Raw genomic sequence first — 18,246 nt, 5'->3', positions numbered from 1 at the left:
GTATTAGTATTTACGTATATATATAATAATTGAAGAAAACACAAGCTAAAGCTAAATATTTGAATATTCATATTTTTAAATTTATGATAAATATATTTTATATTTTTAAAACACGTGAAAACTGATACATTATTATTATTCTCGTAATTTGTTTTCCTATTATTATTATTATTATTATTATTATTATTATTATTATTATTATTATTAAAAGGTCACGTCAATCCACCTCCAAATCAGTACGGAGAGCCGAGAAGTTATTACCTCCAATTAGGGCTAGGGTTCTCAATTTCAATTCCGAACTAAGGTTTTAGATTTTCCCTTCACAGTGAACAGACGACGACGAGGGTAATGGGAAGGCACAGAAGCCGTAGCAGGAGTTACAGCCCCGTGCGACGTAAACGCCACGACGAACCACGTGACCGTCGCCACGACCGTCGCTCTCCCGCACCTTCTGGCCTTCTTGTTCGTAACATCTCCCTTAGTGCCAGGTATCAATCATTTTTTATGAACACATACGCGCAAGTTAGGGTTATCTTTTGTTGCAAAATCAATTTCGTTATTGAAATATTTAACATGCATTTATCTGATTTTAATGCTTATTAGGTGCTTTATAGATTTTTTATTGTTATTTGAGGTAGAGATAGCGCCCACTGATCACATTTTGGTCCTGTCTATAAAAACATAGCAGCTGTACTGGAGTTTAACTTGTAGAAACTCCATGAAAGTGGCAAATTTTCAATTACAAGAGCTGAAAAATGGCTATTTCTGAATTTTACCAGTTGTTTAAGTGGTGATTTGAGCTGTCCTTATGATATTTGTGCTTAGCAGGTCGTATCCTAGGCATGTCGATTAACAGTGCACCTTTTGCATGCAGGCCCGTTAATAGCTCATGCCTTTGTCGACCTCAATTTGATTTTGCATTGAGGCTTTTGGGTCCTTGTACTACTTTTTTGGGGGATATCATAATTTATGTTTTCATATGTAATATATTTAGGTGTTGCTTCGATTCCTGAATTCTCCTACTTAAACTCAAGAGTGTATGTTCCTTTGTGGAATTAGTCTGATATTGATATTATTGGTTCAAAAATCAGCTTAATAGAGGAAATGTCAAATCAAAATACCTAACTTCAATAAGAAAAATGAAATAAAAAATTTATCAAACTTATATATATATATATATATATATATATATATATATAAAAAAATAAATTAAATTGCAACTGACATAACTATTTGCAGCATCCAGTATGCAATAACATCGATGCTAGTCTAACTTCTGAAAGTTGAGATTCAAATAACTGACCGCTTCTTGTTGCAATCTATTTGCGCGTCATTATTTGAAGTGCACAGTTCTTTGAAGTGTATGGCTTCACTCATAAAGTGATAAGCCTTCACTTTTTATCACCTTTCATCTCTTTAAGCGACAAAGTGATGGATTTTAGTGACGCTGAGTAAAATGTTGTCTGACATTTTGGAATGTCTCAAAATGGAAAGATGCATTAACTTGAGCTCCCCTCACACCATATAAGTCCTCTTGAACTTGTCTCAACTCTCCGCAACATCAATCGAGTTTGAATTACATTATCCATCAATACCTTTTTATTCTCATCGTTTTGAGGGACTAGTTTCATGAATGTTCTCCAAGGAAATTGGATCAATTGGCACATGAACATTGTAGTGACACCTCAATGCTGTATTTTATTTAAGGGAAAAGGGTCAAATGTACTCCTCTACTTTGGTATATTGTTCACATCTACCCTCCGTTATACTATCGGGTCATATCTATCCTTACCGTTAGCTAAACTTTTTAAAGATACCCTCCACCTAACGGAAAGCCACCAAATTAAAAAAAATACTTTTTTTTAAAATCCATTAATAACTCGTTAAACCCCTTTCATTTACTGCACTTTTTCCTCGCATATTATTCATCTCCTTCGTAGTCACTTGTTGAACTCATGAAGTGAAAGACATAAAAATACCGACAATCATCTAATATATTGAGTCCCAATTCTTTTAATATCCTTATTATATGTTTATTATATTCTACCTTTTTCTATTTCTTTTTTTCTTCTAGCTTCTCTCTTTTTTATCCCACCATGTCGAACTGTACCGAGTATTCATCATGATTTTCTTTCCACCATGACTTGAATGTTTATATCTTATTAGGTTAACAGTTCTGAAGTCTTAGGGCATCTACCAAAGTATTTCTTCCTCCAACAGTGAGCCTTTGTTGATGAGTATTCACGCACCATGATTTTCTTATTCTGCTTTAAGCGTTTGGGCAACAAGTAATTATCGTCAAATCTCGCCTTAAGAACCAAAGTTAGATTCCAAACTATGGGATGTGATACTCATAATTCTTAGTAACAACTGAACTTATAATGAATAAACATTAGAAAATAATTAGAGGAGATTCAATTTAATATCTAGCTACAGTCTAAGGAATTCATCAAGAATGAAAGAAAGTACACCAACAAGTTGGAAAGCAACTTAAAAACCTAAGTACACTAACTTTATGTATTAACCAAACACAAGTATTATTAAAGTATATATCAGTTGTTACCAACATACAAACCAACTGTCAAGTGTGCATAACATTAGACAAAGGGATGCCATATTATAACCACACACAAAAAAATAATAACCGAAAGTGATAACTTGACATCCTAATGCCACCATGAACAACTAATAACCAAAAATATAAGTTTTTACTAATCCTACTTCCACCATCACTCTCTCTAAATAAATAAAATATGTTAAGACGCTTCAGAAATTTAAGTTACGTATTTTAAGTGACTGGTTTAACGGGTTAATGAATTTTTTTTAAATGATTATTTTATTAATCTGGTGGCTTTTCGTTGGGTGAAGGGTATTTTTAAAAAGTTTGGCTAACGGTAAGGGTAGATATGGCCTGATAGTATAACGGAGGGTAGATATGGCCCGATATACTAAAGTAGAGGGGTATATTTGGCCCTTTTTCCCTTTATTTAATGAAAACCATATCAATGAGTTGTTTGAGTTTCATTTTGTCGACTTGTATTTGCAAAAGATAATTAAATTAAGGATTGATTGATCTATCAATCAACTATTCAGACACAAGAAGATTTATGTAAACACTTGCGCGAGATCTCACTTATCTGATTTCTCCTTCCTATCCGTTAGACAATGGACACTTTTTATTTTGATTCTTTTTCAGTGATCGTGTTTTAGACTAGTAACAAGTTTCTTACGTGTTCAAACACATCAAATCCTTTAACACCTAGACTTGCTCCTTGGACCACTAGCAGATGTATCTCTGACGGAGAGGTTGAATTATGATGCTATGCAATAAACTATCTTCCATATCTACAAACATTGATACATGTGGGCTTTATGGTTTCTTATATTTCAGATGGCTTTAAAAACCTTTTGAAATAATATAGCTAGTAAAAAGAAATGAATTGCAGAATTTATACAGTAGTTTCTGCCTGTCAGTTAATATGGCTTAATAAAAGTTGAAGCACTCCATCTTTCTAAAGGTTGGGTTGATTTGTTTTCCATTTGTATTTCATAAACTGAAGATTGCTTTCTCTCTCTGTCTCCCTCTCTTTCTCAGTCTCTAAGCAGATGTTGCTATAGTTGTGGATAAAGTTAATCATTTTGTGCTTGTTCTACAGGCCAGAAGATGTCAGGGTCCCCTTTGAACGTTTTGGTCCTGTAAAAGATGTCTATCTGCCCAAGAATTACTATACTGGGTATGCACGCGCCTTGATAATATGGCTTCTCACTTGGTACTGTATTCTGCAATATGGGTCTGTTTCCACGTCCTGCTATTTGTTAATACCACTATGATCAATAACAACCCAACTTCGACACAGTTCCAAGCTACTTAGGGTCGGCAATATGAATCTTCACTATCCTTTTCGCTTCATCTAGATGTCTCATTCCAATATTCAATAAATTAGGCTCTAATACTAGAAGTCCTCTACATTTTCTTATCGTCATACAAATCTCCCACAATGATTGAAAAACTCCTCTAGCAAATATTTGACCAAGTGAGCATATCAAAAAGACTAAGCCTTAATCTCAATTAGTTTGTATTGTCTATATGTGTGATCTTTTTCTTTCTGTATGCTCTATTTGTCTCCAAGTTTGCATGAATTTCAAGAGGTTGTAGATTCTTCAAGACAATTGCATTCCATGTGGCTTTGGTTCTACCTCATTCTCTTTTAACATCTTCAACCATCATGTTTCACACTTTTTAGCCGATGCTCCTGGAGGTCTATGTAAGACATAACCTAATCACATCAAGCAACCTCACTTCCATAAATCGACAAGTTTTATGTTGAGTGTCGGCGTATTGTACCCCTCCTTTATCTAAGTTTTGGACTAGGGTATCAGCAATGTAAGCAAGTTCGCTGTGACATTTTATCTATTTATTCTTCCTAAAATAATCTCAACTTATATGTAGGGAACCACGAGGATTTGGCTTTGTGAAGTTCCGTTATGCGGAAGATGCAGCTGAAGCAAAAGCACACTTAAACTGTACAGTTATTGGTGGACGTGAAATTAGAATTGTTTTTGCGGAGGAGAATCGAAAGACCCCTCAAGAAATGAATAGGGTTTTACGCACAAGGTGCTACATATATGTGGTTTGCTTCGAGTTGCAATCATGTTGATTATCAATCTCTTTTCCAGCTCAAGTGTTCACCCTCAGTGAATCTAAAGTCTACTACTTTTTCTGTTTAACTAGTGGACCTAGTGCTCGAGGCAGCTATAGGAGACACAGTCCACAAAGGTTCCCAAGTCGCAGATATCACTGTCAGTTTGAATTCTAACTCACTTACTAAAAGTAACTGTTTAGTTTCTCAATGACTCATTTAACTTCTGATGCTGATTTATATGATATTGCATTGAGGCTCCCACCCCTCCAAAATTAAAAAAAGGAAAAAGAGAAGAAAGAAGTAAACTTAGTACTGTTAGAATCAAGAGTATTGCCTTCCTTTAAGAGTAATGGTCTAGAATTTTCTATGGCAGCTTACTCGCGCTCGGCTTCCCCGGCACGACGCGACTCAAGGTTTGTATTTCATAACAGAAGTTTTGCTTGTATTCTCCTATTGTTTGTTTGTCTTTGAGCAAGGACTGCAACTGATTCTAATGGGACAAAATCTAGTAAGAACATCTACAGGGATAAAAGATATCTGTAGCCTGTAGTCATAGTAGCAGCAATTTCGTTGCCTGATGTGCACAAGCACAATTTCAACTATCAAGACAAAATTGGTCATTTTCCCTACATTTAGATATAATTGTTGCTCTTAAGAGAGACTTTGCACGTTGATCTGTTTGATTCCTCTTCAGCATTATGGTGCATGTCCTTCGTCAATGAGCTTCTTCTTTGTAAAATTGCAGTTATTTTGCCTTGCATCATCAAGACGCTCTGTATTGTGGCTTTATCTATTTTTCTTGCCTATTTTCATAATGATAATATTTTTTGTTTGTTATTACCTTTTTTTGCCATAAAACACTCCTTAGTTGGTATCTGATTATTTTATGCTTGTTTTTTTCTCTTTGGTGGTTAGGAACTTAGGATAGTGATGTAGCATATTTATATCTGCCAAAGTGGTGGTTGCCTCACTCTATCCACTTGATTTTAGGAATTGATCTTTTCTCTATTTATTTATCTGTTATCTCTTGTCCTGGAATACTGAGGCTTTCTCCGTCCCTTGAGTTGTGGTGGCTTATTAGGTTCTTTAGCTTTCTACTTTTGTTGAATACTTATTTGGGACGCACTATTATAGATTATGTCAAATGTCTTGCAGGCATATGTCATCTATCCTTTAGATTTTTGAATGACATCTGCTGGTGGCTTTATTAATGCAGATGCTAAATTGAGAAAGAGACTTAAAGAATTCTGGACTAATAAAGACAATTGAGAAAAGGGACCTTAAAGTCAAAGATTACTTGCTCATGAAATGTGATGAATCTCCGGAAGTTTCAAATCACCATCATCAAAGTTCATGTGATTTTCCTTTTCTGGATTTTTTCCTATTAAGGATGAGCCTTCTATCGTACCTCGGAGAACCAATTGAAGTGGTGTGGACATATTTCAGTCACAAAGACCTTCATTTGCTTATCTTTAAATTCATGTTTTATTTCTTAATGTTGCACAATATCCAGTTAGAGAGAAAATTTAGAGCTTATAGTTGGCCAAAGAAAGAATTCACCTTCAAAGAGGCAAAGATTTTTGAAGTTTTCACTGATTGGCATTTCATGAGAATGCCCAAGGAAAGGTACCTCGAGATTTGGGGCAAAGAAGAGCTTTGAAGTGATCAGATGCTGAAGAACTGTACCATATAGTGCTTAAACAGTCTGGATCAACTGTAGTTTTTTCCGGACTATGAAATAAGGATACAGGTAAAGGTTGTGGTTCAGTAGATAGATAGTGAAGGAATCTACCTTTCCTGGTTTGTTCAAGTGTCGGTCTTATTTTTTGAGTAGTTTGTGGCTTTGTGAGTTGGAATAGCAGTCATTTGAGAACCAGTGCTAGTCTTTTTACTTGTTTGTACTGTTTTCAACTTCATGGATTACTGCAAAAACTACATTGAAACTTATTATTAAGCGACTTAAGTACACTATGGTTCACAGGGACAGGGATCGTGAGAATCGGGATGATTACTATTCTCCAAGGAGATGCAGGTCAAAATCTCCATCTGTTTCTCTAAGGGATGAAAGAAATTATAGGTTGAATGGAAGATCTTCGAGACAGTCCCGGCAAATGTCCAGGTCAAATTCTCCACGCATTCAGAAAAAAGGTAGGTCTAGCCCGAGTCCAAGAGATAATAGTCCGATTGCTCATGATGTGGACTCTGCCCCAAGGAGGCTCGAGAGACCTGGAAGAAATGCAGACAGCTCAGCCAGATCTCGCTCTAGGTCCTACAGGTTTGTGAAACATTAAATTGAACTAGCCTGTACAATGCACGTCCTTTCGATATTATAGTACTCTTTATACATTTGTTCCTTCGTGTACACATACAGCTGCCCTTTTTTGGTGGTTCGAAGGGCCGTTATGGATATACTATTACATAGCAGCTCAAATCAGCACCCTTTTGGTAGAGAGTTGGTGTTTGAGGCTTTGAGCTGTTGCTACTAAACGCCGAGATATGACTTGTCATTTTATGGACGTTATGGATATACCATGACATACAGTTGCTGGTCATGATGATAGTAGGTGACTAGCACAGAGAAAAGATTAGAAAAGCTTTCTGTGGTCTGGTTGTATTTTTTACCAGCTTCCTACTATAAAAATGCTACTAACCTGGTTTCTTTGGTGATTTCCCCTTATTTGACTGTTGTTTTCCCCCCTCTTGGCAGTCCCCGTTGATGATTTGGTCTTCGTTATCACCATCTGCTGGTCTTTTTGGAGGTTTTGGGACAAGTATCTGCAATATCTTGATATAGAGGATTGGCTACATATGCAAAACTATAGTAGATTAGAACCTTACGGTTATGTCTGTTATGCTCGTGTTTTCTTTCTTTTTGTTATCTCAGGTTGAACTGATGGACTTGTAATATAAACATGGTCATTGGTTAACATTAGCTATTTTCTGTTTTTATCGTACTAGTTCTCTAAATTTTAAGGTTCGGTGGACTTATAGTAATAGTTCTGTTTCCTAGTCGTATGTCTTCCATTTAGTTTTACTTTATTAATCGAGGATGGAGCAGTTAAAATAGTGAAGCAAATGGATATGACAGGAATTCAAATTCAAATGTGTAGTAACATCTTGCGCCTTTCAGCCTGTACGGATGAAGTATTGAGACGTTATGTATAGGTGTAAGTTCTTAATGAAAAATTCCCCAATAAGAGATGCAAGGCTTTAGTTCTAAATGAGTATGCGACTTTTTTTATGGTGTGCATTGATAAGCTGAAAAAGTGTACTTTATTGTAATTATTTAAGTTACACGATAGTATAAAAAATTGTTTACAACTTTCATTATAAATAAATTGTTAAAACGAGAAAGAGAAAATTTTGGTATTTCAGACACCAATGAAGGTGCGTAAGCAAGTCTTAAAACAGAATTTTACATTATTAGGTGACGTTGTGGATAATGTTGTAAGTTTGAGTTGGCAAACGAGAGAAAAAAGTAGAAAACAAGTTGCGAACGCTAAAAATCCAGTGAATGATGATTGTAAATAAGCTTCCAAACAAGTTAAATCTGCAAGTGTTGGTACAAGTAGTAGTAAGAACCGAGCTAAGAACAAATACACTGGAACGAAAGAAGCCAGCTCCCTCAAGTCCAAATATCTAATTAGCCAATCTGGCGTGAAAAATATTTTGATAGAACAATCATAATATTGTAAATACTAGAGGATCCTGGCTCAAGAAAATATAAATTTGTTAAAATCACATCATGCTTGAAATAATTCATTTGTCTCGCCTTTATACATGGTAGAGCTAGTAACTTAAGTCTATTTTCATAACGCAAAAAAGTCATTTTATCTCTCAAATTTTAAGCAGGCACTTGCCATTCAAAAATATAGTGGGTTTCATCTTATTATAGTAGTCCACAAGCAGCCCATTTCGTCATGGGCTTTTAGAGAAGGCCTCAACCAAGCGAGTAAACAAAACCCTTTTCCGTTCGTAGTTCCCACACCGAGCAATTGGTGAAGCGTTCCACAGTTTATATCACAAAAGCTCAATATTGGAGTTCGTCCCTTCGGGGACATCCGATAAAATTGGAACGATACAGAGAAGATTAGCATGGCCCCTGCGCAAGGATGACACGCACAAATCGAGAAATGGTCCAAATTTTTTTTGCCCCGTCGCCGGCGGTGATATTGGTTCTTCTCCGATGCTAAAAACTTTTTGTCTCACCCGTCGCCGGCGGTGATATTGGTTCTTCTCCGATGCTAAAAACTTTTTGTCTCACACGAGATTTCGAGGTTCGTAAACTATTCGAACTTTTCCTTGTCCCTCTTTTATCTTCTGCCCAAATTTTGTTGACCGGGATAGGAATATTATGCCCTAGTGTAATTTTTTATTCTGATATTAATGTTTTTTTTGTAAAATTCAGTTATGAAACATTTATGAATATGAGCACTTAAAGTATATCTTACGTGGTCTTTTGTGTTTTTCTCTTTGAGTGTAAATAAATCTTGAGCCAAATTTGAATGATAATTCATTATTTAGTTTTCATTTCAGCATAGTGGTGCTCTGGTGCCTGTATTGCAACGGTTAAATTCTAGGTAACCAAGAAATTTTCTAGGTTGAGAATTTGAATATCTGTCGATCTATGTTTTGGAATTCTAATAAATTGACCGAGAAGGGAAGAGTTGATAATTACTTAGAGAAATTTGAAACACTGAGAGCTCAAATGTTGGTTAAAAATCCTGCTTTGAATGAAGCTTATTTCGTATCTAGTTTCATAAGAGGGCTTAGGTAGGAAATCAACCTGTCCGTAGAATTGTTTCGACCTTCTACATTAGTCATTCTACAATCTACACTGCCATATTTCTTTTTCATTACTGTTATGCATATATTTTTCTTGAGCCGAGGGTCTATTGGAAATACTATCCTCTCCAGACCCCACTATGCGAGATTACATTAGGTATGTTGTTGTTGTTGTACATTAAGTCATGCTATAGAACAAGGTAGGATTCAGGAAAAGGCAATTGTGTCTATTATTAAGAAAAGGAGATGATGCTAAAACTTGTAGGGTCAGCTTACAGCAGTCTACTAAAATATGGTTCTTCGCAATCTACTTCCAAGGTGATAGAAGCATCTAAACATATTACTCAGCAAGGAGTATAGGAGAATAACAGAAAATGCAAGGCTACTCTAGATTTCGAATTTCCTGGTGTTGAAATCATGGAAAATAAGGAGCAGAAGGTCTTCGATGAAGGTCTTAGAAAGATAAAACTGCAGATATCTCAAATGTTGATGCTTGCTCCAGCGAATATAACACAAGTAGTGCCGCAAAACTTATCGCAGATGCAAGTGGCCAAACAACTTTCCGGAAGGAGCTATGTCGCATCCTTTGATTCTATTTTGGTGGATAGCTCAGTGCAAAGTAAGCTCAAGAGGTACTTCGATTTTAATTTTGATTTACATAATAAAAATATAAAAAATTTGGAGGAACAAAAGGAATATATGACATGTTCTGGAGCTAACTTTTTTGCTACCTTGTATTTTGCATCTTCTGGATACCTTTTATTAATGATAATTACTTCATAAAAAAACAAAAGGAATATGACACTAAAGCTGGAGACGGAAAACTGTGGCCTAACAAATATATTTCTAATGGATCAAGGGTGTTGTCATGTTCTTTGAGTTATTTCAAAACTAGAATGAGGAACTGTCGACACGTGAGACTTGGAACCTCTGAGAAGCTTGTTATAGATTAACTATAATCAATTAACTTTAAGTACTGAAGTTTTTATATTAATTGAACAGAAGAATATATTGAGGCTTCCTGTAAAAAGTGGGAATTGAAGATGTTACGGAAGCTCTTCTGAGAAATAGTTTTAACAATGACATTATTTGTGTCAAAATTTGAGAATTGCTTGAGGCGGTTAATGGAGGAAAATTATAGAACAATGCTCTGTTATTGAGAGAATGAGCAAGCTTGCTCTCCACTACCGTATATAGTCGATATATACTAGAAGAAGAAGAAATAAGAGCTGAAAAGACTAAAACACCCTTAACTTACTTATAACAAACTAACTACCTTCTTAACCAATTAACTACTCATGTGACTCTCACATGCTTATATCATAATATGCCCCCTCAAGCTGGAGGGTGCAAAACATTGAACACTCCAAGCTTGCCAAGTAGATAATCATGTTGAGCAGTCCCTAAAGCTTTAGTTAACAGATCTGTCTGCTGCTCCTTAGTGCTGACATGTGTTGTCTTGACCATCCCTTCCTTGATTTTGTCTCTAATGATGTGACAATCAATCTCTATATGCTTTGTTCTTTCATGAAGCACAGGATTAGCTGCTAGTTGAATGGCTGACTTACTATCACTGAGCACTGTGACTGGTCGTTCTATTTCCACGCCCAACTCCTTGAACAAACCAAGTAGCCAAGTCAATTCTGCAATACTTGTAGCCATACTTCTGTATTCTGCTTCAGCTGAACTCCTTGAAATAGTCTGTTGCTTCTTCGATTTCCAAATGTGAGCTCCTTAGCATATTCAGATTGCAGTAATACACCCTGCCCTGGAGCACTCTTCAAGTACCTTACCACTTTCAATGCAGCATCCCAATGAGACCTTTTTGGTGCATGCATAAACTGGCTCAAGGCTTGTACAACATAGTTAATGTCAGGCCTTGTTATAGTAACATATTGAAGTTTTTCTACTAGCCTCTGATAAGTGCTAACATCTTGTAAGGCCATGTCTCCTGTGATTCCATTTGCTTTGTCATACTCTATTGAAGTCATTTTTGAATTGACTTCCAATGGTGTGCATGCAGGTTTAGCTCCACTTAATCCCATGTCTGATATCAATTCTAACACATATTTCCTTTGATTCAGTAGTACTCCACTCTTAGATCTTAGGACTTCAATTCCCAGAAAGTATTTCAACTCTCCCAGATCCTTCACCTTAAAGTTTTGATGCAGTATGTCTTTGACCATTTGCATAACTTCCTATGATGAGGAGATCATCCACATACACAAGAATGACCACTATGCCTTCTTGACTCCTTAGTGTGAACAATGAGTAATCATGATGGCTTTGTACAAAACCAGCCCCCAATAAAGCCTCAGTTAGCTTAATATTCCATTGCCTTGAAGCTTGCTTGAGTCCATATAGTGACTTCATTAATTTGCACACTTTCTTTTCTCCTTGCCTTCTGAAGCCTTCAGGTAGCTCCATATACACTTCTTCATATAGATCTCCCTGCAGGAAAGCATTATAAACATCCATCTGGTATAGGCCTCCAACCTCTTGAAGCAGCTAATGCGATGACAATCCTCACAGTGACCATTTTTGCCACCGGTGAGAAAGTGTCATGGTAGTCCAAGCCTTCCCTTTGACTATATCCTTTTGCAACCAGTCTGGCCTTGAATCTTTCTATGTCTCCATCTGCCTTGTACTTGATTTTATACACCCACTTTGATCCAACAACATTCTTCCCTACTACCTTCCATGTGTTGTCGTCTTCTCATGCCTTCACCTCTTGTTTTATTGCTTCTATCCACCTACTATCCTTCACAACCTCCTTGAATGTCTGTGGTTCAGTCAACTTTGAGAATTTTGCTAGGTAACATTGGTAGCTTGAACTGGTCTGATCATAGGCCAAGTAATTTGAAAGAGGATAGTTGCAATTTGTGTTCCTTTTGGTTGTCACATAATCTTTAATCCATATTGGTTCCTTGACCTGCCTTGTAGATTTTCTGTCTGGTCTTGAGTTTGTTGCATTTTCATCTTCTTGCTGTTCATTTGTATTTTCTTCCTGATCCTCAATTGTAGTTGATCTCTCCTTTGCATTCTCAGGGATTCCTGCAACATCCATTTCCTGCAGATTTAATGAGTATTGAGTTTGAGTTCTCCTGCACTGTACTCTGCCCATTGTCGTGCAGAGCTACTGCTTCCTCCATGGAATTTAAATTGCTCGTTTCCTGCAAAACATTAGTATGTAAAGGAGAAAATAACAATGGATTCAATTCTCCTCCACACTCCTGAGTGACTGAGTTGTTCTCATTCTCCTTAGAAAATGGAAACTCAGATTCTCTAAAAACAACATCCCTACTTGTGAAAAATTGCCTTGTGAGTAAGTCAAATAAAATGTAGCCTTTCTGAGTTTCAGAATAGCCCATAAGAACAGTTGCTCTGGCCCTTTCTGCAAACTTATCTGTCTTAACTACATTTGTAGCATAGCAAAGACATCCTACAACTCTAAGATGTGCAAGACTAGGCTTCTTGTAATACAAGACCTTATATGGAGTCTTGCCCCCCAGGACACTGGATGGTAGTTTATTGATCAAATAGACAGCAGCTTTGACACACATTCCCCAGTATTTGATTGGAATTGAGCCTTGAAACCTTAAGGCTCTTGCAGTATCAAGTATGTGCCTATGCTTCCTCTCTACTATCCCATTCTGCTGTGGAGTATAAGGACAACTACTTTGGTGGATAATACCCAGAGCATTCAACAGTTCTGCACATTGCTTGTTGAAGAATTCTGTCCCATTATCTGACCTTATCACCTTAACCACAATGCCAAATTGATTCTTAACCATGGTCAAGAACTATTTTATTGCTACTATGGCTTCAGACTTTAACCGTAGAAAAAATATCCATGTATATCTAGAATGGTCATCCACATATGTCAAAAAATACTGTTTTCTGTCAAAGGTAGCAATCCCTATAAATCCATATGCACAAGATGAAACAATGTATCTGCTCTAGAATCACTTAATGGAAATTTCAGTCTAGTTTGTTTTGCCAAAGGGCATACAAGGCAACTATCTTGCAGCATACTGCTAACTTTATTATGTAGACCTACTATATGTTTCATCACTGATAAGGAAGGATGTCCTAGTCTCTTGTGCCACAGGTCACAAGAACCTTCAGTCATCCTGCTCACAACATTGAAAGTCCTTATTCTATTAGCTAGTCTTCCACATTGATCACCCTTGAGCAGATATAGACCTCCTCTTTCTCTGCCAATCCCCTTCACCTTGCCATTTCAAAGGTCCTGAAACACACAAAAATCAGGAAAGAAGTTGGCATAATCCAGCTCCCTAGTTAGCTTTGACACTGATAATAGGTTAAACTTGAAGTTTGGGACATAAAGCACATCTCTGATTGTCCTCCTATCTAACAAGGTTGTACTACTAGTATGAGTAATGTTAGCCTTTTCTCCGGTAGGAAGATGTACTCTATCCTTGTTTGTCTTCCCTGTACATTTAGTATCTGTTAACAATTGAGGTAATATGATGGGTGGCACCTGAGTCTATAATCCACTCCTTGTTCTTTTGATTGTGTATAACTTTTCATTAGGCAGCTGATTATACCTGTAGCTGTACTTGCCATGTTGGCATGGTGCTCTTCAGGTTCTTTGCTCAGCAAGTTTAGTATCTGATTGTACTGGTCATCTGTGAAGTAGTGGTATCCCCTGGTTTCATTTGCTTCAGTAGCTCTAAATGCATTATCTTCATTGCCTTGCACACATGATGAAGACACATCTGCATTATTGATCATTGCCATGGGCTCTCTTCTCCAACCACCTTGCTTACCAGCTCCATTCCATCCTCCTGGTTTTCCAGCATTAGAATTCTGCTGCCAGCCTCCTGTATTAACATTCGAGTTTTGTTGCCAACCTCCTGCATTCTTCACACCTTCACCATATCTTCTCTTTGGAACAAAACCAGCAGGATAACCTATAATTTTGTAACAATTCTCTTTAGTATGTCCCTTCAAATGACAGAATTCACATTGAAGGAGTTGCTTTCTTCCCCTTCCTCTTCCTGCCTGCATAGCTAGGGGTTCCGCCTTATCAGTTATCAGGTTTGCACCAATTGTCTGTTGGCTTTCATCTTGAATAATCATTGCATAGGTCTGGTTGAGAGAAGGAGCAGTGGTTTTCATGAGAATTTGCTTCCTTGCTTGATCATACAAATCATTTAATCCAGATAAAAACAGCATAACTCTCTGTTTATGCAATTGCTCTGCATGATCCTTCGATTTTTCACAACAATTTGGGAATGGAACCAAAACATCATACTCATGCCAAAGTTCCTTCATTTTCAAAAAATACACGGACACAGAGCTAGTTCCTTGTGCCAAAGTTGTAATTTCACGATGCAATTGAAAAATTCTTACACGATTCACTTTGTTGAACCTTTCGCGCAAATCCTCCCAAACTAGGTGCGCATCTGATGCATACACAACTCCACCTAACAATTCAGGTTCTTCCCCAAAAGAGCGATCCGCATCGACCTACTCCATAACCCATAGTTCTCTGAGCCTGTAAGCTTAACAGGAACTACAACTAAGCTAGGTGTGTCGGAAGGACCAACATATAGAGGATGATTGTGATCTATCGACATAGTTTCCGCCATGGATGAATCTACGTCCGACATCGACGATTTTGTCAAATTGCAATCAAACTTCGAGTAATTAAGAAATCAGAAATTGAGAACAGAAATAAGTTCAGAAATTGAAATCAGAAATCAACGCGGTGCGATCCAGGCATGCCGCTCTTATACCATGTCAAAATCTGAGAATTGCTTGAGGCGGTTAATGGAGGAAAATTCTAGAACAATTCTCTGTTATTGAGAGAATGAGCAAGCTTGCTCTCCACTACCGTATACAGTCGATATATACTAGAAGAATAAGAAAGAAGAGCTGAAAAGACTAAAATGCCCTTTTTTTTGTTGATGAAATAAGATTCTTAATTGCAGGCATCCAGAAGATGCAAAGTTACAAGAAGGAATTGAGTTAGCTCCATTACAAAGACTTAATCTGCTTAGGGAGCTAACTCAAAAACAAAAGTAAGGATATAACAGAGTTAAGCTAGACTTAGAGATCCAATGAAATCTAGAAGAGGAATTACATTATTTATAGGTGTTAGAGAACTCCAACTAAATAGTTGCACAAGGCAATTGTCTTTGATAGCGTGTATAGAAGTTGAAATGCCATCAAAGCATCTACGATTCCTTTCTTGCCAAATGCACCAAAAAATGCATGCTGGGATCATCTTCCAGACTTTCTTGATGGCCCTTTCAACTTTCCAGCTGCTCCAACCTTCCACTACTTCCCTGATGCCCTGTGGTTGTGCCCTTAACTTATAACAAACCAACTACGTTCTTAACCAATTAACTACTCATGTGACTCTCACATGCTTATATCATAATAATTTGGATAGTTGAGTGCTTGGAGTTCGAGTTGCTGACAATTCCAAAAACATGTCATTACGCTAATTCCAGTTTGATGTGTTCTTATGCTCAATGGAAACATTTCATTATATTTTACATGGATTTGCTAAATGCTGAAGCAGTGTCATTCCTTTCATTCTGAAGAAAATGACGCCACTATTGAGGTAAAAGGCCTATCGAAGCACTGATGTTTATTGAGGGTTATCCTAATTTTCTGGGATATTATACCACATTGTGTTGTCATTCTGAAGAAAATAACACTACTGGGTGCTGCTAGTGCTCTGATCGCGCAACTCTATGACTGCACGATTGAGTAATGTCGTCTTGATTCGTGGGAGATATTTGCAAGAATTTCAGATCTGCTGAGGGATGTAGAACAGAGTAGGCAAAACAGACAGCCTTTAAGCAGGATATGCATGAATAATGGTAGGCATGCCAAGTTCACAGGTTTGGCGTCCTTGAGACTTCTGCTGTGTCCTATAGTTTACGTGTTAAAGTATACTGATAATCCGAATCAAATTTATAACTGTTTAAATTTTACTTTTACTTTTACTTTTATTAGTCTACTGTTTAGTAATCGGTATACATTGATTATACACGGATATACACATATTATTCATGGATTGTCTTGTTAAAATGAGTAGGAAAGACACGATTGGGGTAGCTTTTTTTCTTCTTTGATAAACAAGATATTATACTTGGTTCACAATTAGCTTCACACTTCATCTTTTCTTTTTTAAAGTAAAATTGTTAACTAGGTTGAAACCATAAATAAAGAAAAGAAAAAGAGTTATTGTTAAGCTTGGCTTTGACATAGACAGGATAATGGTCCAAATATCCGACCTGCAATTTTACAGGAATTAAGTTGAAGAAGCATTTTCTTAACACTAAAGCAATATTAACTCAATATTTATCCTTTTTATTGCTAACTCCATTTAGTAGATGCCCATATTTTGCTTTTTTTTTTTCCTTTCTATAGTAAGAATTTTGAGAACTAAAATGATACAAAATGCATCAAAAGATAAATTTTGAGAAGTAAAACGATACAAAATGCATCAAAAGATCTCGTAGATATTCTGCAAATCGAAGATTAATAAGCAACAAGATCTTAATATGATAAAGTTTTGAATATCTCCCTCTACAATCAAGCAAACACTTTATTATCAGATTATCAATTCAATCCCTTTTCTTAAAAAAAATTCAAATCCCTGAATTGAATTTCAACACTGGATACAAGAAAGCACTATGGCGTTTGCAAAGGTTGTTTTTAACATCTTTGATAATATGGGATTTATGTGTGTTTCTTTCCTTTCATCAAATACAATCAATCTGAAATTAGAAAAAGTTCTATCTCCAACTAAAAAGAATGGTGAGAACGAGGGTAAATTGATTTTTGTGAATTAACACATCAATTTACCGAACTTTTAAACAAATATTTTCAATAAACCATAATTGTTTTAGTTAAAAATGTTAAAAGATATTTCTTTGAAAAGATCGTAGTCAAAGATAGAACTAGTGACTGTTTAACCTGTATGTCATTTATTTTTGCAATAATGAAATAATAAATAACCAATTAGTTAACAAAAATATCATGTTACATGGTTGATCATGTAAACACAATGTGACTACAAAATTTGGAAATGAAAACTGAATTCCCGACAAAAAGGGGATAGAAAGAGAAATAAAAAGAAAAATATCATGGAATTTTGACTTATCTATGCTACTTTTGAAACTTATTTATCCTCAATATTGAAGTTTTAACTTAATTACAAATTGATATATAATTTACGAATTATATATATAAAATAATGTATTAGAATCTAATTTTTCCTATTTTATCTCCTCTTCTTCCTCCGTCATTCCATCCATCCAACTTATTCCCTCATACGTAGAGATAGGCGAGAGTGAAAAACACTGTATTAAAAAGAAAAGAACACTTGGTAAAATACTACTACGGTGTAGTGCACAGAATTACAAGTCCATTAGTTTGCAAAAATAGAAACCACAAATCGACGCATGATTTTCACTAATAAACAAGTTCATTTTAATATTTTTCAAAATAATTTTTTTTGATTTTCTTTAAATAGTCACTTTATTAAAAAAAAAAAAAAAAAAAGAGAGAGAGAAAAAAGAACACTGTTGAAGGCAAGAGTGAAAGTTTTGAATTCGAAAATCAAATTTTGCAAAATTAGTATTTGTTGGGATTGGGTGTTGTTACAAATAATTGAGAATATTTTGTAGAGTATATATCTCAATTTTAAAAGAATTTGGTGAAGATTCGAAGTGGTTTTGGTTAAAATTTTAGATTGAAACTCGAAGAAGAAGGCATAAACAAATTGTATATATTTTGTATGTCGGGAGTAGAAACTTTTAAATAGTTAGTA

General features: G+C 36.0%; 1 protein-coding gene, 1 long non-coding RNA gene and 1 other non-coding gene across 8 annotated transcripts; all 3 read left to right on the top strand.

Moving 5' to 3' along the window:
- Positions 1 to 228: 228 nt before the first annotated feature.
- Positions 229 to 7,637, top strand: LOC104103877 (serine/arginine-rich SC35-like splicing factor SCL28). The gene is made up of 7 exons (XM_009611818.4): positions 229 to 488; positions 3,657 to 3,734; positions 4,451 to 4,615; positions 4,733 to 4,800; positions 5,017 to 5,056; positions 6,625 to 6,918; positions 7,351 to 7,637. The coding sequence occupies exons 1-7, from the start codon at positions 349 to 351 to the stop codon at positions 7,358 to 7,360; spliced, it is 795 nt and encodes a 264-aa protein (XP_009610113.1). The 5' UTR covers positions 229 to 348; the 3' UTR covers positions 7,361 to 7,637.
- Positions 7,638 to 8,688: 1,051 nt separating this feature from the next.
- LOC117278628 (U6 spliceosomal RNA) lies at positions 8,689 to 8,791 on the top strand. Its single transcript, XR_004508984.1, has one exon. It is a non-coding gene; the product is annotated as a U6 spliceosomal RNA (small nuclear RNA).
- A 17-nt stretch (positions 8,792 to 8,808) lies between these two features.
- LOC117278627 (uncharacterized) lies at positions 8,809 to 16,485 on the top strand. Of its 6 annotated transcripts, none has more exons than XR_004508980.2 (3): positions 8,809 to 8,920; positions 9,747 to 10,060; positions 16,007 to 16,485. It is a non-coding gene; the product is annotated as an uncharacterized lncRNA (long non-coding RNA). The 6 variants fall into 6 exon arrangements; XR_004508981.2 differs by having other exon boundaries at positions 9,694 to 10,047; XR_004508982.2 differs by having other exon boundaries at positions 9,694 to 10,047; positions 15,985 to 16,485.
- The last annotated feature ends 1,761 nt before the right edge of the window (positions 16,486 to 18,246 follow it).

This window comes from Nicotiana tomentosiformis, chromosome 9 (assembly GCF_000390325.3).
Source record: "Nicotiana tomentosiformis chromosome 9, ASM39032v3, whole genome shotgun sequence".
In the NCBI taxonomy this organism is placed as follows: Eukaryota; Viridiplantae; Streptophyta; class Magnoliopsida; order Solanales; family Solanaceae; genus Nicotiana; species Nicotiana tomentosiformis.
Note: the sequence above shows the minus strand (reverse complement) of the source record. Positions and strands in the feature narration are given on the sequence as shown.